Here is a 14,442-nt window from a genome sequence, read left to right on the forward strand (position 1 = left end):
CCTTCCATTTCAGACAATTTAAAGCGTAAATTGATTAAACTGGCCATATTGGCTAATCCGTTTCGGTGATATGGATCAAGATTGGTCGATACTTGAATCCATGCCTTTAACCTTAATCGTTAAGTATCAGAAGGGTACAAAAGAGAGAAGGTTGTCGCACGAAATCTAAGGAAGCTTTTGGAGGTCATCTCTACTTTTGGTATATGCTCTACCAAATCTATGTCCCTTCCATTTCTAGCATTAGTGAGGGGATTGCTCATTCTAGAGTAGTTAGCTATTACTTTATGGGAACTACTCTGTGTTACTAGAATGAGATAAATTTGCATTGGGACTTAGGTTGCGATCTATATCTATCTTGTACACATTCAATAGTGTATTCCACTAGTCTTTCCCGCCCATGGATGTAGGCTATAAGTCAAACCACGTATATCTTCTTGTTTGTGATTGCTTGTGTGTGATTTCTTGTTTCTTGTCTTTCTGTCGCGTAGAAATCATATTCGATCCAACTACTTCTGCATTAGTAGGTGCTTGTGCCCACAATACATAGTTTGAGCCAAGGTTCCGAATATCGATCTCGGTTGTATCAGCTGTATCTAGGGGTGAAAACAAGTTCGATTAACTCCGACCTAATTGGCCAACTGGATCAACTCGGATAGTATTCGAGTAAAAAAATCCTATCCAATCCGGATACAAATACGGGTAGAGTTTTTAGATACAGATATGGATGCGAATTAGATAGATTTTTTCAGATGCGGACACGGATATCTGATATCCCTTTATCTGTATAGAACTAAATAATAAACCAGACCCCAAATTCCCTCACATTCACTTCCTTATTCCTCATTCATCTCTCTTAATCCCACTTTTCTAGTCTCTCCTCAGGGTTTTGGCACCTCATTTATCGCTCCTTCACCCTCCACCTCACCATATGCTCTCCCCCGCCATTGTCGTGGTTGTCGCACGCCGACAATGTATGGTCTCCACCGCCTTCTGTCTCTATCGGATTTCTCCATCCATATCCACACCCATGCCGTCACCCAGGAGGCCTTGATGGCCATCCCCTTCACTACTCCTCTTGAGTCCTTCCGTCGCTCTCCTGTGACCGGGGTGGTCGAGACCTCATTGCTGAAAGGTAACACAACGCCTTCAACTAGGCTTGTGGCACAAAGTTGCGGAGGTGCAGTTGGGCTCAACTTCACCAAGATTCGGTCTGATCAAACTTGCCCTGAGTCTAGATTTCATATTCTAGTTTGGTCATTCAATCAAAGTCCAAATTGGTTTTGGAACACTTTCCTGAATCTTGATCTAAACTTCACTCAAGATTGAATATATGTACTTTTCTTCATTCCATTTTTCTTTAATGGGCTTAAGTGCCGGTTCAAGTTTTTAAGTAGCAATGAAGCTTGAACCATCACTTCTTCAATAGCTACTACCAGCAGAATGGCAACTCCGACATTGCTTGTTACTTCGGCGAGACTGCAGCGATTGCTAGCAGTATCCAAGTAACTCTTCTTCCATCTACCTTCTCAAACCAAGTTTTAAGTTTTTTTTCAAGTAACACCTTATAATATAAGAAATTTATACAATTAAGACCCTGTTTCTAAGCTATATACAGCCAGACTTTTTTTTCATATAAAGTTTGCCATAATAAGAGCTCCAACTATAGGAAAAATGCAAACGCCTTAAGTAACAAGTTGAGAAAATGTATGACTTACCAAACAACAAGGAAATCTAAAAGTTCTGAATGGTTCTCAACATACTCCACACAGCAATAACTAGAAGTGGAATCAACCTTTTGCCTCAACAAAATGCACCAGCAGTGCACCAGGTCTTTTCTTGCCTGCAATAAATAGTGGATTAAGTTCCTGCGTTCTAAAAAAACTGAAAATCATATTATATAGATGGAAAACATACTTCCCACCCCAATGATGGTAACTTATGGACAAAGAGGGAAAGAACATCCTCCTTGCAAATTTCAAGAGCTATTTGCAAAACCTGATCCTGATTTGGTTCAGCTTCTCCATCTCCAGTAAGTATCTGTCTCAATGAAAGGATATACTTTTCAACTTCTTCCAGAGCCTGAAAAATGCAAGCAAATAAATGAAGTGATTTTCTCATTTCATATAACTAGACATGCATGTGCATTACATCTGCGAACACAGAAACTGAAGGGAAGGCATCTATTTACGGACCTAGGAAACAGGTGGCTTATCATTATTAACAATCAAATTTAATAATAAAATTTTCCAGTATAAGAACATTTTAGGACCAGCAGCAAGGGGGTTGGGACTAAACAACCCATAGTAGGACCAGCAACAAAGAATCAGAAACATGCACACAGACAAGCCAGAGAAATGAAATCCTAGCTGCCTGCCATGGTGGCACCCATCAACACCCAAATACTTTGCAATTTTGTGTTACAGATATGTAAAGAGATTTGAGATATAGTTTAATCACCATCATTGATATAAAAGTGAGCGCAATGAACAGATATTTGGAAAACCAGATACTTTCGTAACAACCCAGAATTTTAAAACATAAATAAATAAATAAATAAAATAGAACAGAAATAAACATTTAAATAATGAGGAACTTCATTTTATCTTTTATATTTTAAGATTCAGACTAAATTAAATTAAATTAAATTTTTAAGTATATCTTCAAGATATTAATATCTCTATTCTAATAGGATTCTTATTATATTTTTTTAGCAATAAAAAGGAAGTCTAGAAGAAAACCCTAGGTACAATTTTAAGAAAGTAGGTAAGGGTGGCACAGTAGCAGTGCTACAGTACCGAAATTAGGGGGAAAAAAAGAAACCATTCTCGAGAGAGATTAGAGAGAAGATATATAGAAAGAGAGGAAAGAGAAAAGAGTAGAAAAAGAGAAGAGAATAGAGAATAGATAAAAAAAAGAGTTTATCATACCAAAGAGAATATAATAATGGAGTGCATTGGAATCCGTGCAAATTATAATTAGGATGCAAAAATCAAATTATTTTTAGATTGAGCGATCAAGACAAATTCCCACTCATATTTATTAAATTTTTATTATTCAAAAGTAGAATTAATGAATTGAAAAGTATCTCTTTTTATTTATTTTTATCCTGTTTAAATTATGAGATAAAAAATTATGATATGATGATGTTGCGGTTCTTGATTTAGGTGCATAGTGGACATGATTAAACCACTTCAAATTGCATCAATTTTTGTTTATGTTTTAGAACAATAAGATAATTTCTGACAAATGTGTTCGAACGCCTAATTTGCATTTGTACATACAGAGAACAGGTTTTGGTCGTTCGAATGCTTGATTCGCATTCGCACATCCAGAGGCCTATTTTGGAGCATTTGAACACAACCGGGGTGCGTTCGAACGTGCAACGAGTAAATTGGATTGTAATAGAATTTGTTTAGAATTTTTAGATAATTGGTTAGCCTCCAAATATATGAAAAAGCAATCTCTTTGGATTATTGATCATTTGAACTTGTTTCTTTTATCTAGGCTTGAGCCAACTTCTCCCTCCTCCTTTCTCCCCCTCGGTATCCAACCCAAACTCTTGTCTATGGTTGAGGTTAATCCTCCAGCACTTCCCCTCCTCCCTCTAGCAACCAGTCATACCTGGAAGCTCCTTTCTCTCACCTCATCTAGTTCAAAGCACTAATCCACCGTACCCATAATCATATTCCATAACCCTAACCACATATATCCACATCCATCTCACTACCTCCTGACCTTTGGTTATTATTTCCTACATAATACTAACTCAATCGACAAGATTCTGATTGCGTTAAATTCCTAACTTATAGAGGAACAACATATCTGAATCTCAGATCGTTCTGATAGTTGGATCGATCCCAATAGTCTTTACAAGTTCCGTGCTGAATTCTGTCCAAATTATCAAATCGGATAGAAAACCATCTTCACCAAAATTGACCATAACAAATGATGTTAATTATGCAACATGTATAGAAAAATTAAGAATTAAGAATTTTCAATGATAAATTAGAGATGTTAAGATTATTTGTATTTTATAGAAAATTCAGATTTATTATTTTCAGAATAAAAAAAGGATTTTATTGTTTATATTTTTAGATTTCTGAAAATATTTATTTTTATTCTAGAAAATAAGATATAAATTAGAAAGATTTCAAGAAGGATTTCAGTTTAAACTAATTTCAGATTTCTAAAAATATTTAATATTTATTTTTATTCCAGAAAATAAGATATAAATTGTAAGTATTTCAATTTAAATGAATTTCAGATTTCTAAAACTATTTTATATTATATTTTTATTTTCAGAAAATAACAAATGAAATCTTTATGCTAACACATTTTATTTTCTGTAAATAAAATATAAGAGATTTTTATTAAAAAGAAAGATGTTTGAGAAGATGATCAAAAATAAAATATTATCTTTGAGATGTGCAATTTTACAAGACCAAATATTGGATTATTATTTATTCATATTTTCTGACTTACTAAGAATAATTTATGTTATATTAGAAAAAATAATAATATTTATATTTATGGATCATTCATGCATATATTGTATTTGAAAATTGAGAATTTTGATGAATGAGGAATATGATATATGAGATCAGTATGAATAATTATAATTAAATACTAATAAAAGTAAAATCTGAAATCCAATTTATTTTCAAGAAGATAAATCTAGGGAAAAGATTCTTGGAATGTAATGTTGCAATGACCAAGTGACTCTAGCGGGATTAGCAAAAAAATTCCTGAATTTTTATTCTAATGATTCTAATCTTACTCAATAGCTAGTCAAAAAATCGGTAGGACACTATAGAATACCTACTATGATCCTAGACGAATCGACTATCTAAAAAAGTTTCGGCCGTCATTCCGCTGGTTATTAGATAGTACGATATGGCCACGGGTCAGAGCACCCATTAAAAAGACAATATGGCATTTTATCATTTTTTGTGAGTTTCCATAATAATACACTTTTATCAGAGATTGATTCGTTTTATATTAATTTATTTAAATTAAGATATTATAAATGATTTATAATTTGATTTCTATGATAGTACACTTTTAGCATAGATTGATTTATTTTATATTGATTAATTTTAATTAAAATATTATGAATGATTTATAATTCAATTTTCATGATAGTACACTTTTAGTAGAGATCAATTCTTTTTATATTGATTTATTTAGATTGAAATATTATAAATGATTTATAATTCGATTTCGATGATAGTATTTTATAAAGATCACTTCTTGTTATATTAATTTACTCAATATGAGATAATATAAATGATTTATGATCATAATTTAGCATATATTGGATTTTAAAATTTAGTATAAGAGATAAGAAAATTATTTATTTTCAAAGACAGCTTATATATATTATTATGATTCTTTTTCAACTACTATATGTATCACATGTTGATATTTATCATTAGACATATTCTTAGTAAAGTGGGTTACTTACTAGGCGTCTAGCTTATAAAGACTTATTATTTTGTAGGATTATAAAAATCGATTAGTAAAGACTCTAAATGTTGAGTACCGTTTTATTGTATCAATTTACTTTTAAGATTTGATTATTATTTAGGCTTTCATGTTTTCTCCGAGTTTTATCCTACAGATTCGTGACCATCATGTTTCCGAATTGGGGCGGACAACTTTGGCATTCAATAGTCATCTAGTGGCATTAACTAAATGTGAGAATATGTTAACAGTAACCGTAAGCAATTTCAGAAAGTATTCAACTGCAGCAAGAAATGGTTCTAACATACCCATATGTATCAGTTTCCATATGTAATATAATATGTAAGAGCAATCGTAACCTAAAGTATGATTTATCACATTGTGGGACTGGTCAATGATCTTGTCTGAGATTGTCTGCATGAACCTATATTAGTCTATGTGAAAATTTTCATACTAGGTAGTTGGAAACCAAGATAGGTAGGTATGCTATTCTTCCATCTATAACATACTCTTATGATGATCCTAGTGGAATAAATTATCCTAACAGGAAGATTATAAACAACTATGTTAAAAATGCATAGTAATTCATGAACAAAGCACTTAAGCAATTTATCAAACCAAAACAGCCAGCAAAAAGCTGTCATTATAATAATACTTGAATCGCGTAAATGATCCAAGTACTTTGCTTGCCAAAGAGTTGCTGAAAGGAGCAAAATGAGGTACCATATAGATGGCCCAACTTTTAATAACGAAAATGATGCTTGTATGCAGCATATTTTGGAGGTGTTGTTTATCATGATTTTTGCTTTTGTTTATATTTTCATAAAGCATGAAGGAAGTTTGTTTCGTCAGAACACTTTAGTTAAAGAAGACTTGATTTGAAATCTCCAGAACTAAAAGAGCTAGAAGAGTCACCAGAAGGATTTTTCTATTGTTAAAAAATGTATGATTTTATATGAGCTACTGAGCTATATCTTCTTCTTCTTTTCTTATTTTTGTACAATCAGCTCTTTAAATTAAAGAAAGAGTCTCTTTTTCAATCATTTAGTTGGATAGTAATGATTATCTTTTTGTATCTAAAACTGCCCTATGTTATGGACAAAGAAGAGGGAGAAACCATACAGACCTATGGGAGGGCAAAAGGGGCATCAACATTTGTACAATGAAATCCTAAATCCAGGCCAACCAACTTGATAGTCAGCTAGCAAATTGATCACACTAAATCAAATCAAATTGTACGAAGCCTACATCAATTGTTAAATGCTAAGTGTTAGCTAATCAGGAATGGTCTGTGAAGCATGGATATGGAACATGGATGGCCGTGCCAGTAGTAGCACGATACTTGGCACAAGGTGTGCCAGTGGAGCCCTTTTTTTAATTTTTTCTTGTTTTCATTAATTATTATCAAATCAACTGATTTAATATCTTTTTAAGTTTTTAGGCTTCATATGCTAGTAATTTTTATTTTCTTATTTTCCTCATTTTTTCTAGATTTTTAGAAAAAAATTTAGCATTTTTAAATAATACTTAGAATTTTATATAATTAAAAAATAGTCTAATTCGATACAAGCGGCAGATATGGCTGATACGTATCGTTTTTTTGGACGACCGATACCGATCCTAATCCCGATATTAGGAACCTTAGCTATATTCATATCCTGTTTCCTAAGAAATTGTTGTATCTCCATATCTCATATCAACGCATTCTCGTATTCCTATCAACATGGCCGTGCTAGTGACACGTGCCGTTGGCACACTCCTACGTGCCACTAGCATGTATTTATAATATTTTTAATAAATTTTTAGAATGTTTAGAGATATTTTTAAGTCGTTAGTATATTAATCTTTGGTTTTTGTTTAAATATATGTAAAACCTACATTATAGTGCTTTATTTTTAGATTATTTTTGTAAATGACAAATTTTATTAAAGATAAAGCAACAGTTAAATATAAATATTATTCAGCACATAATATGGTTGAATATATTCATTAAAACTAATATTAATAATCGAACACTCCACAAAAAAATTGAACACATAATAACATTCAACACATAATATTAATTAATAATAATTTCATAATTAAAACTAATATCTAATTGAACATAGAATGACGAGGATGATCAAAGATTTTATTTGTTGGCATAAAAATAACACAAAAATGTTGCATTAAATACTATCAATATTCTTTAAAGCTTATCCACTGATAGTATTGCTTATTGTAACGTCTCAAATAATTTTCATATAAATAAAATTTTATAATGCTCCTATAATATGATATGAATAATCAATATGCATAGAAACGACCAGCACCGGCATAAACACATACACACTACAAGCATATGTAGATTATGGATATAAAGTATGGTAAGAGTATTGTGGCACACCTTTCCTGATGTCCTGCTATCTATAGATTTAAGTCTTCTGTAAAAATAACACTTCTTTGAGAAAGTTGTGTAATGGGGACGAATGTCTCATCTCTATCATCACCGTCATCAGACTAAATCTTATCATTATCACCATTATCTCCATTACCATCATTATCATTATCATTTCTAATCTCATCATCATCAATTTTATCTTCGCCGGTAAAAAAGATGAGAAAGAAGAGAAAGAGAAAAAGAGAGAAAGAAGAGAGAGAAAAGAGAGAAAGAGAGGCAAATGGGGGGGTGGGGTCCGAGTCAGATCCAACCCATTCCCGCCCGTTTTGAGCGGGTCGGCTAAGGCCGATCCTAACCCATTTCGACCAATCCCACTCACGATCGGCCAAAACTGGGAACATTTTACAATCTTTTGTAAACAAATTAAAATAAAAGAACATATTTCTCTTAACAAAATACGTTAATAAACAAATTAATAAAAAGACATTTTACAATCTTTTGTCAACATCAAAATATTTGCAAACTAATATATTTCTCTTACCATCCCATACTAATATATTTCTAACATCAAAATATTTTGTACAAATTCTATGACCTATACTAACATATGTCTAACATCAAAACATTTTTACTACAACCATCTTTAAGAAAAAAAAATGAAAGGAAAAGAAAAGAAATAAAAGCTTTTCAGGCTTGCCAAGACAAGAAAAAGAGAAAAAAGGAAAGGAAGACCGATGTCGTCCTCAGGAAAGAACAAGGGTCATCGTCGCCTGTTCCCTATCACATGATGAAAGACTAGTTTCATATGAGAGAAAGAGAGAGAGGAAGAAGTGGAAGACCTACATTGAGAGAGAAAGGCACCCAGTGTCAAGAGAGGAAGACTAGCGAGGCACTAGGGCATGTTGTCGAGAGAGCAAAATGAGGGGAACAGGGCTTGATAGCTTCTTTCTCCCACTTAAAGTTTAATGGGTCGATAGTTTCTTTCCACCCGATATAACTAATAACCAAAAGAAAAACATATCCATTGCATATCCAGGCATATCTCAACTGTATCTGGCAATTAAAATGATTTATTTTTAATCTGAATACTCCCGATACATATCAAATAGGTATTTGGGCGTATCTGACCCATTTCTGCATCCAATACAAATCAGATACAGATACTCCACCTATTTTGGAGTATCCATGCTTCATAGGGAATAGTACATTTAATTTAGTTAAGGGACTCCCTCATCAAAAAAAGAATGAGATAATAACCTATCACCTAAAGAAAGTCAAAGCCAAAACAAAAGTACAAAACTTAATTCTTTAGATTAGTTTCTCAAATTCTTGATAAATAGAGGACCTTACCAGCATTGACAACCAAAAAGTCACAAATACAAGGAGCTATAATGAATTAAGCTTCATCAAAGAATAAGAAGACACTAAACACTAGGCAAGTAGATACTAGAATCTGACTCACAAAGCATTCTGTTGCATCATAGCCATGTCAATTAAAAGATAACAGTCATATTGGGAACATCATCAAAAACCTAGTTGCAAAGAAGAAGCAAAACAGACATGACAAGGGTTTAAGCAATCATGATTAGTTGTCCTGAAAATAATACAGTTATAGAGTATCCCACCTAGGATATATGAACCTTTCAGCATTCATTCCAAGCCTACAACAATAACAGCTCTAGACTCACGGGAACTAACAAATATGTGTATTGTTCTTAATGCACATAAAAGTGAATGCATATACATGCATATCGTATGTAATGGGTAATGAAAACTACCCATTACTGACGTTGCCAAATGTGAACAATGGAAGCTGTCCTATCATGTTACTAACGAAATTGAAAAATAATATGGAAAAGAAAATGTTCAGTTAGAGTTCATATCAGATAACTAAATGCATGTGAGGATTTGTACAAATTGTTGATTCATTGGTCAAAACCAAAAATTAACAGTCTCAAATGCGTAAAACTAAAGATAGAAAGTCCAAACGCATTCTATGTCACAGCTGACAACATTATGCTATTCGATCCATATGACAGCAATTGGCCACTATAGAAACAATGAAAATGGGGAAAACTAAGAACAATCTCACAGATATAACGAATATATATTAGTACACAAGATCACCGCCCAACTCATCCTAGGGTACAAATCCATCAAGACGGGAGCAAGAATTGAACATAATCAAGTAAAACCCATACTAGATCCTTAAAGGTAGAACCGGTAGAGAGTAAAGATAGGCCTTTTCCAAGATTTTTAGAGAAACCCAATTCGATGGAAAGGGAAGGTATTTTACCTTCACGACGGTCTTAGTGTCGAGGGCGAGGAGGCTTTCCTTGATGGCCTTGACGAGCTCTATTGGAGTCGACCTGGGCTTCGAGGCCTTGAAGAAGAAGGACATTGCGATAAGCTCCCGCCGGCGACTCTCTCTCTCTCTCTCTCTCTCTCTCTCTCTCTCTCTCTCTCTTCCCCCGCGATGAAAGCTAGCTACGGCTTTATGCTTTGCAAGGACTGACACATGAGAGTTTTTTTTTTTTTTTGACGAGTTTTCGACTAGCACGAGCTTTTTGCACATAAACGCAAGATAGGTTTGATACAGTGGGTCGATCTCGTTTCATATTTTCATTATAAAATCATCTAATTTTATTATTTTCTAACTAAATTACTCTTACTTTATTTTTTAGCAGAAGATAGAAATTTCTGTTTTTCATTTAATATCAATTTCTTATTTTTCAAAATAAAACAGCATTTCTTTATTTTCAGAGAACGAGTATATTCAAATTCAACCCTTCCAAGGCTTTGAATTAGAATATAACCTAAAAAAATAAGTAATGTGTTTTTCTTTCTAATGAAATAGAGGTTGTATTCAGCTTAAATAGCCTTTGATCTTGTGGTGCAGAATTTAGAGTCTAAAGATAAAATTGTACACAAGTTAGGTGAGAATGGGCCTTCAGGGCCAATTATACAAAACTCTGACCCACAACTACCCAATATGTTGCCTAATTAGCCATCCGATTGCCATCTCTAACAGTATGTTGCACTCTAGCTTTGTGAAGTCCCCTAATTAACTCGAGGCACTCTATGGCAATGTTTTGCACCCTCTAAGGACTAGGCCCCTCTCCCTTAATGGCTTTGACCGCCTTTGAAGAGTCCATTTCTACAACCATATTAGCCTCCCCTGAGACCAACTTGAGGCCCATCCAGATTGCCCAAAGTTCTAGGAGTAAGGCCAACACGCTAGGACACGGCTCCCAAACTATGACTCTAGGTAATCCTTTGTCATCCCGAATGGCCACTCCAACTCCGCCTTGGTACCTGCCCTCGGTAAAGGCTCCATCCATGTTTAGTTGGAACCACTCCGTCTCCGGTGGCTCCCATCTAACTACCTTGGTTATCTTTGTTTGAGGAGCCTTGGTCGGTTTGTAATATTCCATGGTCTGCTGGACAACTCTTGCCACCACCACCCTTGGGCTTGCACTCTCTCCCCTAAATGTGAAATTATTTCTCTATTTCCATATGGCCCAAATAGTCGAGGCTATTAGGCACATGTGTAACACCCAAACCCTAAAACACATGCACGAGCCCACACGGCACGTGTGTGACACCTGGCCATTTGGTTACTTACCGATAATCAAATAAATTTGTACTAACATTATAATTTTATCCACAATATCTAAACTAAGAATAACTCAAATCTAACTATCAACAGCATATAAATAACCTTACTAGAGCCCCCACACAGGCCATAACATATCATCAAGAGCTTTTCACTACTACATAAACACAATGGTGGTATATATATAATTATACAAGTACAAAGTCATTTTCTAGAATATGAGACAAAGATAAAGACACTTTAAAAGATGTCAACTGATACATTATATAACATAACAAATTTAGCGTATAACACTAACCACACTTTACTTTTTACCCACTGGCAAAACCTCTAAGAGAGTATCCTGCTCCACTTGTTCACCTGAGTTTTTGGAAAGAAAAAAACAAAAAGAGTCATGAGCTAAAGGCTTAGTGAATAGACCTTACCTCAAATTAGTGAAGCCAACTAGAGAATAAATCAAGTATTGGATAATATGAATCATATAAGAACATCATGTCATGAATAAGTATATAAGTAAGTCCTCAATAATCCCAAATTTGTAGTAAATGTTATGTTATAATTGATTAAGAACACAAATTCTTGACAATGTATAAATAACCCTCTATATCATACTATTATCGTATCACTCTCAAATATAATACATATGATGCATGCCAACCATGTCATGATGTCAAATGCAATTGTATATAAATTATGATAATTACTCAATAATCATATGAAATTCTTCGTATCACAATTATTGATATCTCGGTAAAATATCATCATACTAGATCACTATGCATAGTTAACACTCAGTATCTGGTCTCAAAATCATGCCCTAAGGCTCAGAGCATACTCTGTCATCCGCAAAGTATCTCAAAAGAACATCATACCTTGTCATCCGCTAAGTGTATCAATATCCATCCAGATTAGGCACCATTTTAGTTGATAGAAACCTAGTATGGTGAGGATAATTTGCCACATATGCTCTGGTGAAAGGGCATGTGTCCGAATGTCTATTGTGTATACAGACTAACTACCTCGAACGTAAGACCACAGGATCGCAACTATGTCGAGTGATCAATCATCCACTAAGCGCATCCTAACCCTCGTGCCCACTTAAGTATCCTCACACTTTCTATCAACTATTCTATCAATTACATTTCATGATTTCCTTCTAAATCATAGATCATATGCATATATCCAGTACGATAACAAGTCAATATATAACATAAATTTAGGTGGAACAAGAATCAAGAGAAGAATGATGCAATGCAGTCTTCAACCATGTAGTCAATACATGCATACCCATACTAATCTATCACATGCATACTCATGCTACAGATCAACTAGATATAAAATTATAACAGTATAATCATCTTTATTTATCATCATCATACTCATATCCAAGATCAACCTAATTACATGCATAATAAAAATATACTCGATTGTAATCATTAGTAGATAAAATCATACAATCATGCTGGAGGTCAAAACATGCAAGTACGTTATATATATATATATATCCTAATTTAAGAAAGGCATCTAGAGGATAAGACTACTTACCACCACTATAATTACCAAACAACCACTCGTTCATGCTACTATAACAATGATCAAGCCTCGATAGCTAAGTCCACGGGATCTTGAATAGGGGGGTCGAAATCTAAAATTATTTATAATATATAATGTCAGTCTTTCTATTAGTTAAAATTAACCCGGCTAAAAAATAATTTTTCGTTGTAATCATACACTCTTCATTCCTATATTTGTTTTGTTATTTATTAACCATATTTATATTATCTAATAGTATATTTAAAATATAAGTATCTATCTATTATTCTCTTTGATAATTAAGAAAATAAGAATTTAGTTACTGCAAATAATTACACAAGCATATATGTACATAACCCTAATAATTACTATACCTAGCTAGGATTAATATAGTAACATATGTTGCAGGTATTTTGCTAAACATGATATAATTAGATTTATTTACTAACTATGATATAATTAGATTTAATTTATATAAATTAAATATATTAGATTAACTCAACTAATTAACTAATTAATATCATAATCAAATATAATTTAAATAGTAATCAATAATATGTATATATTTATATATATTTTTTAAAACTATACATAGTGTCAGGCTCAGCTTAGCACCTCAACATAGCAGGTGTTGAGCCGAGCCAGCACCTTGTTGTAGGGTGCTACCCGAGAGGAGAAGAGAAGGGAAGGAGAAGAAGAAGAGGAGGAGGAAGAAGAAAATGGGAAGGGGGCCGGGCTGCAGGGGAGGGGTACGGCCGCTGGTGGCCGCTTAGTGGCCGACCTCTCGTAGGTAGCTCAAACCTCTCGCGGTCCCAAGAAGAAAACGAGAGAACCAGAGAGAGAGAGAGGAAGGCTCACCAGTGGATAGAAGGGTCGACAATGGCTCTTCTCGGCGATTGATGACTACTGGGAAACTAGAGGGAGAGAGAGTGGGGGGGGGGAGAGAGAGAAATATGGTCATGCAGCGGCAGCGGAGTGGCCGGTAGGCTCAGTCCCACCTCCACGCGTCGTTGCGACGTGGAGAAAAGTGGCTCGGTGGAGGTGCGTCTCCATCCCCAATTTATGCCTTTTGAGCTCCTCCCAAACCTCCCTAGCATATCTACATGTGAAGTAAAGGTTGGCCACGAGTTCTTTATGCAACCAGCTGATATACTTAGTTAGAGTCTTTTCTTATTACATTAGTTATTTATTTTTACTAAAATAAATTTTCTGTAGGTCGCATTTGAATGTGGTTGAGGGCACGTTCAAATAGCTTTGTGAACGCCTGCATTAGGTTCACAAAAACAAAGAACACAAAATGCGCGTTCAAATAAGATCGGGCGCGTTCGAACATTTGCATCATGTTCGCATTGACAAAGAACGCCTTTTGTGCATTTGAACGCGATCGATGGGAGTTCACTAGAATTAGGGGTAATAATTATTATTTTAGCTTGTTGGTTAACCTCTATAA

General features: G+C 34.1%; 1 protein-coding gene across 4 annotated transcripts in view; it reads right to left on the minus strand.

Annotated features, from left to right (window-relative positions):
• The window catches only part of LOC140776468 (uncharacterized), a 32,922-nt gene extending 22,597 nt beyond the window's left edge, over positions 1–10,325 (minus strand). For 2 of the 4 annotated variants that reach the window (XM_073120185.1, XM_073120184.1), the window contains exons 1-3: positions 10,140–10,323; positions 1,915–2,079; positions 1,716–1,840 (exon numbers count right to left, since the gene is read on the minus strand). In XM_073120185.1, coding sequence (XP_072976286.1) covers positions 1,716–1,840; positions 1,915–2,079; positions 10,140–10,244 — 395 coding nt within the window. In that variant the 5' untranslated portion in view covers positions 10,245–10,323. Of the gene's footprint in view, positions 1–1,715; positions 1,841–1,914; positions 2,080–10,139 lie in introns of all 4 variants that reach the window. The other 2 variants (XM_073120183.1, XM_073120186.1) reach the window with 2 other exon arrangements.
• Positions 10,326–14,442: the final 4,117 nt, after the last annotated feature.

This window comes from Typha angustifolia, chromosome 14, assembly GCF_048772165.1.
Source record: "Typha angustifolia cultivar Huaian chromosome 14, ASM4877216v1, whole genome shotgun sequence".
Lineage (NCBI taxonomy): Eukaryota > Viridiplantae > Streptophyta > Magnoliopsida > Poales > Typhaceae > Typha > Typha angustifolia.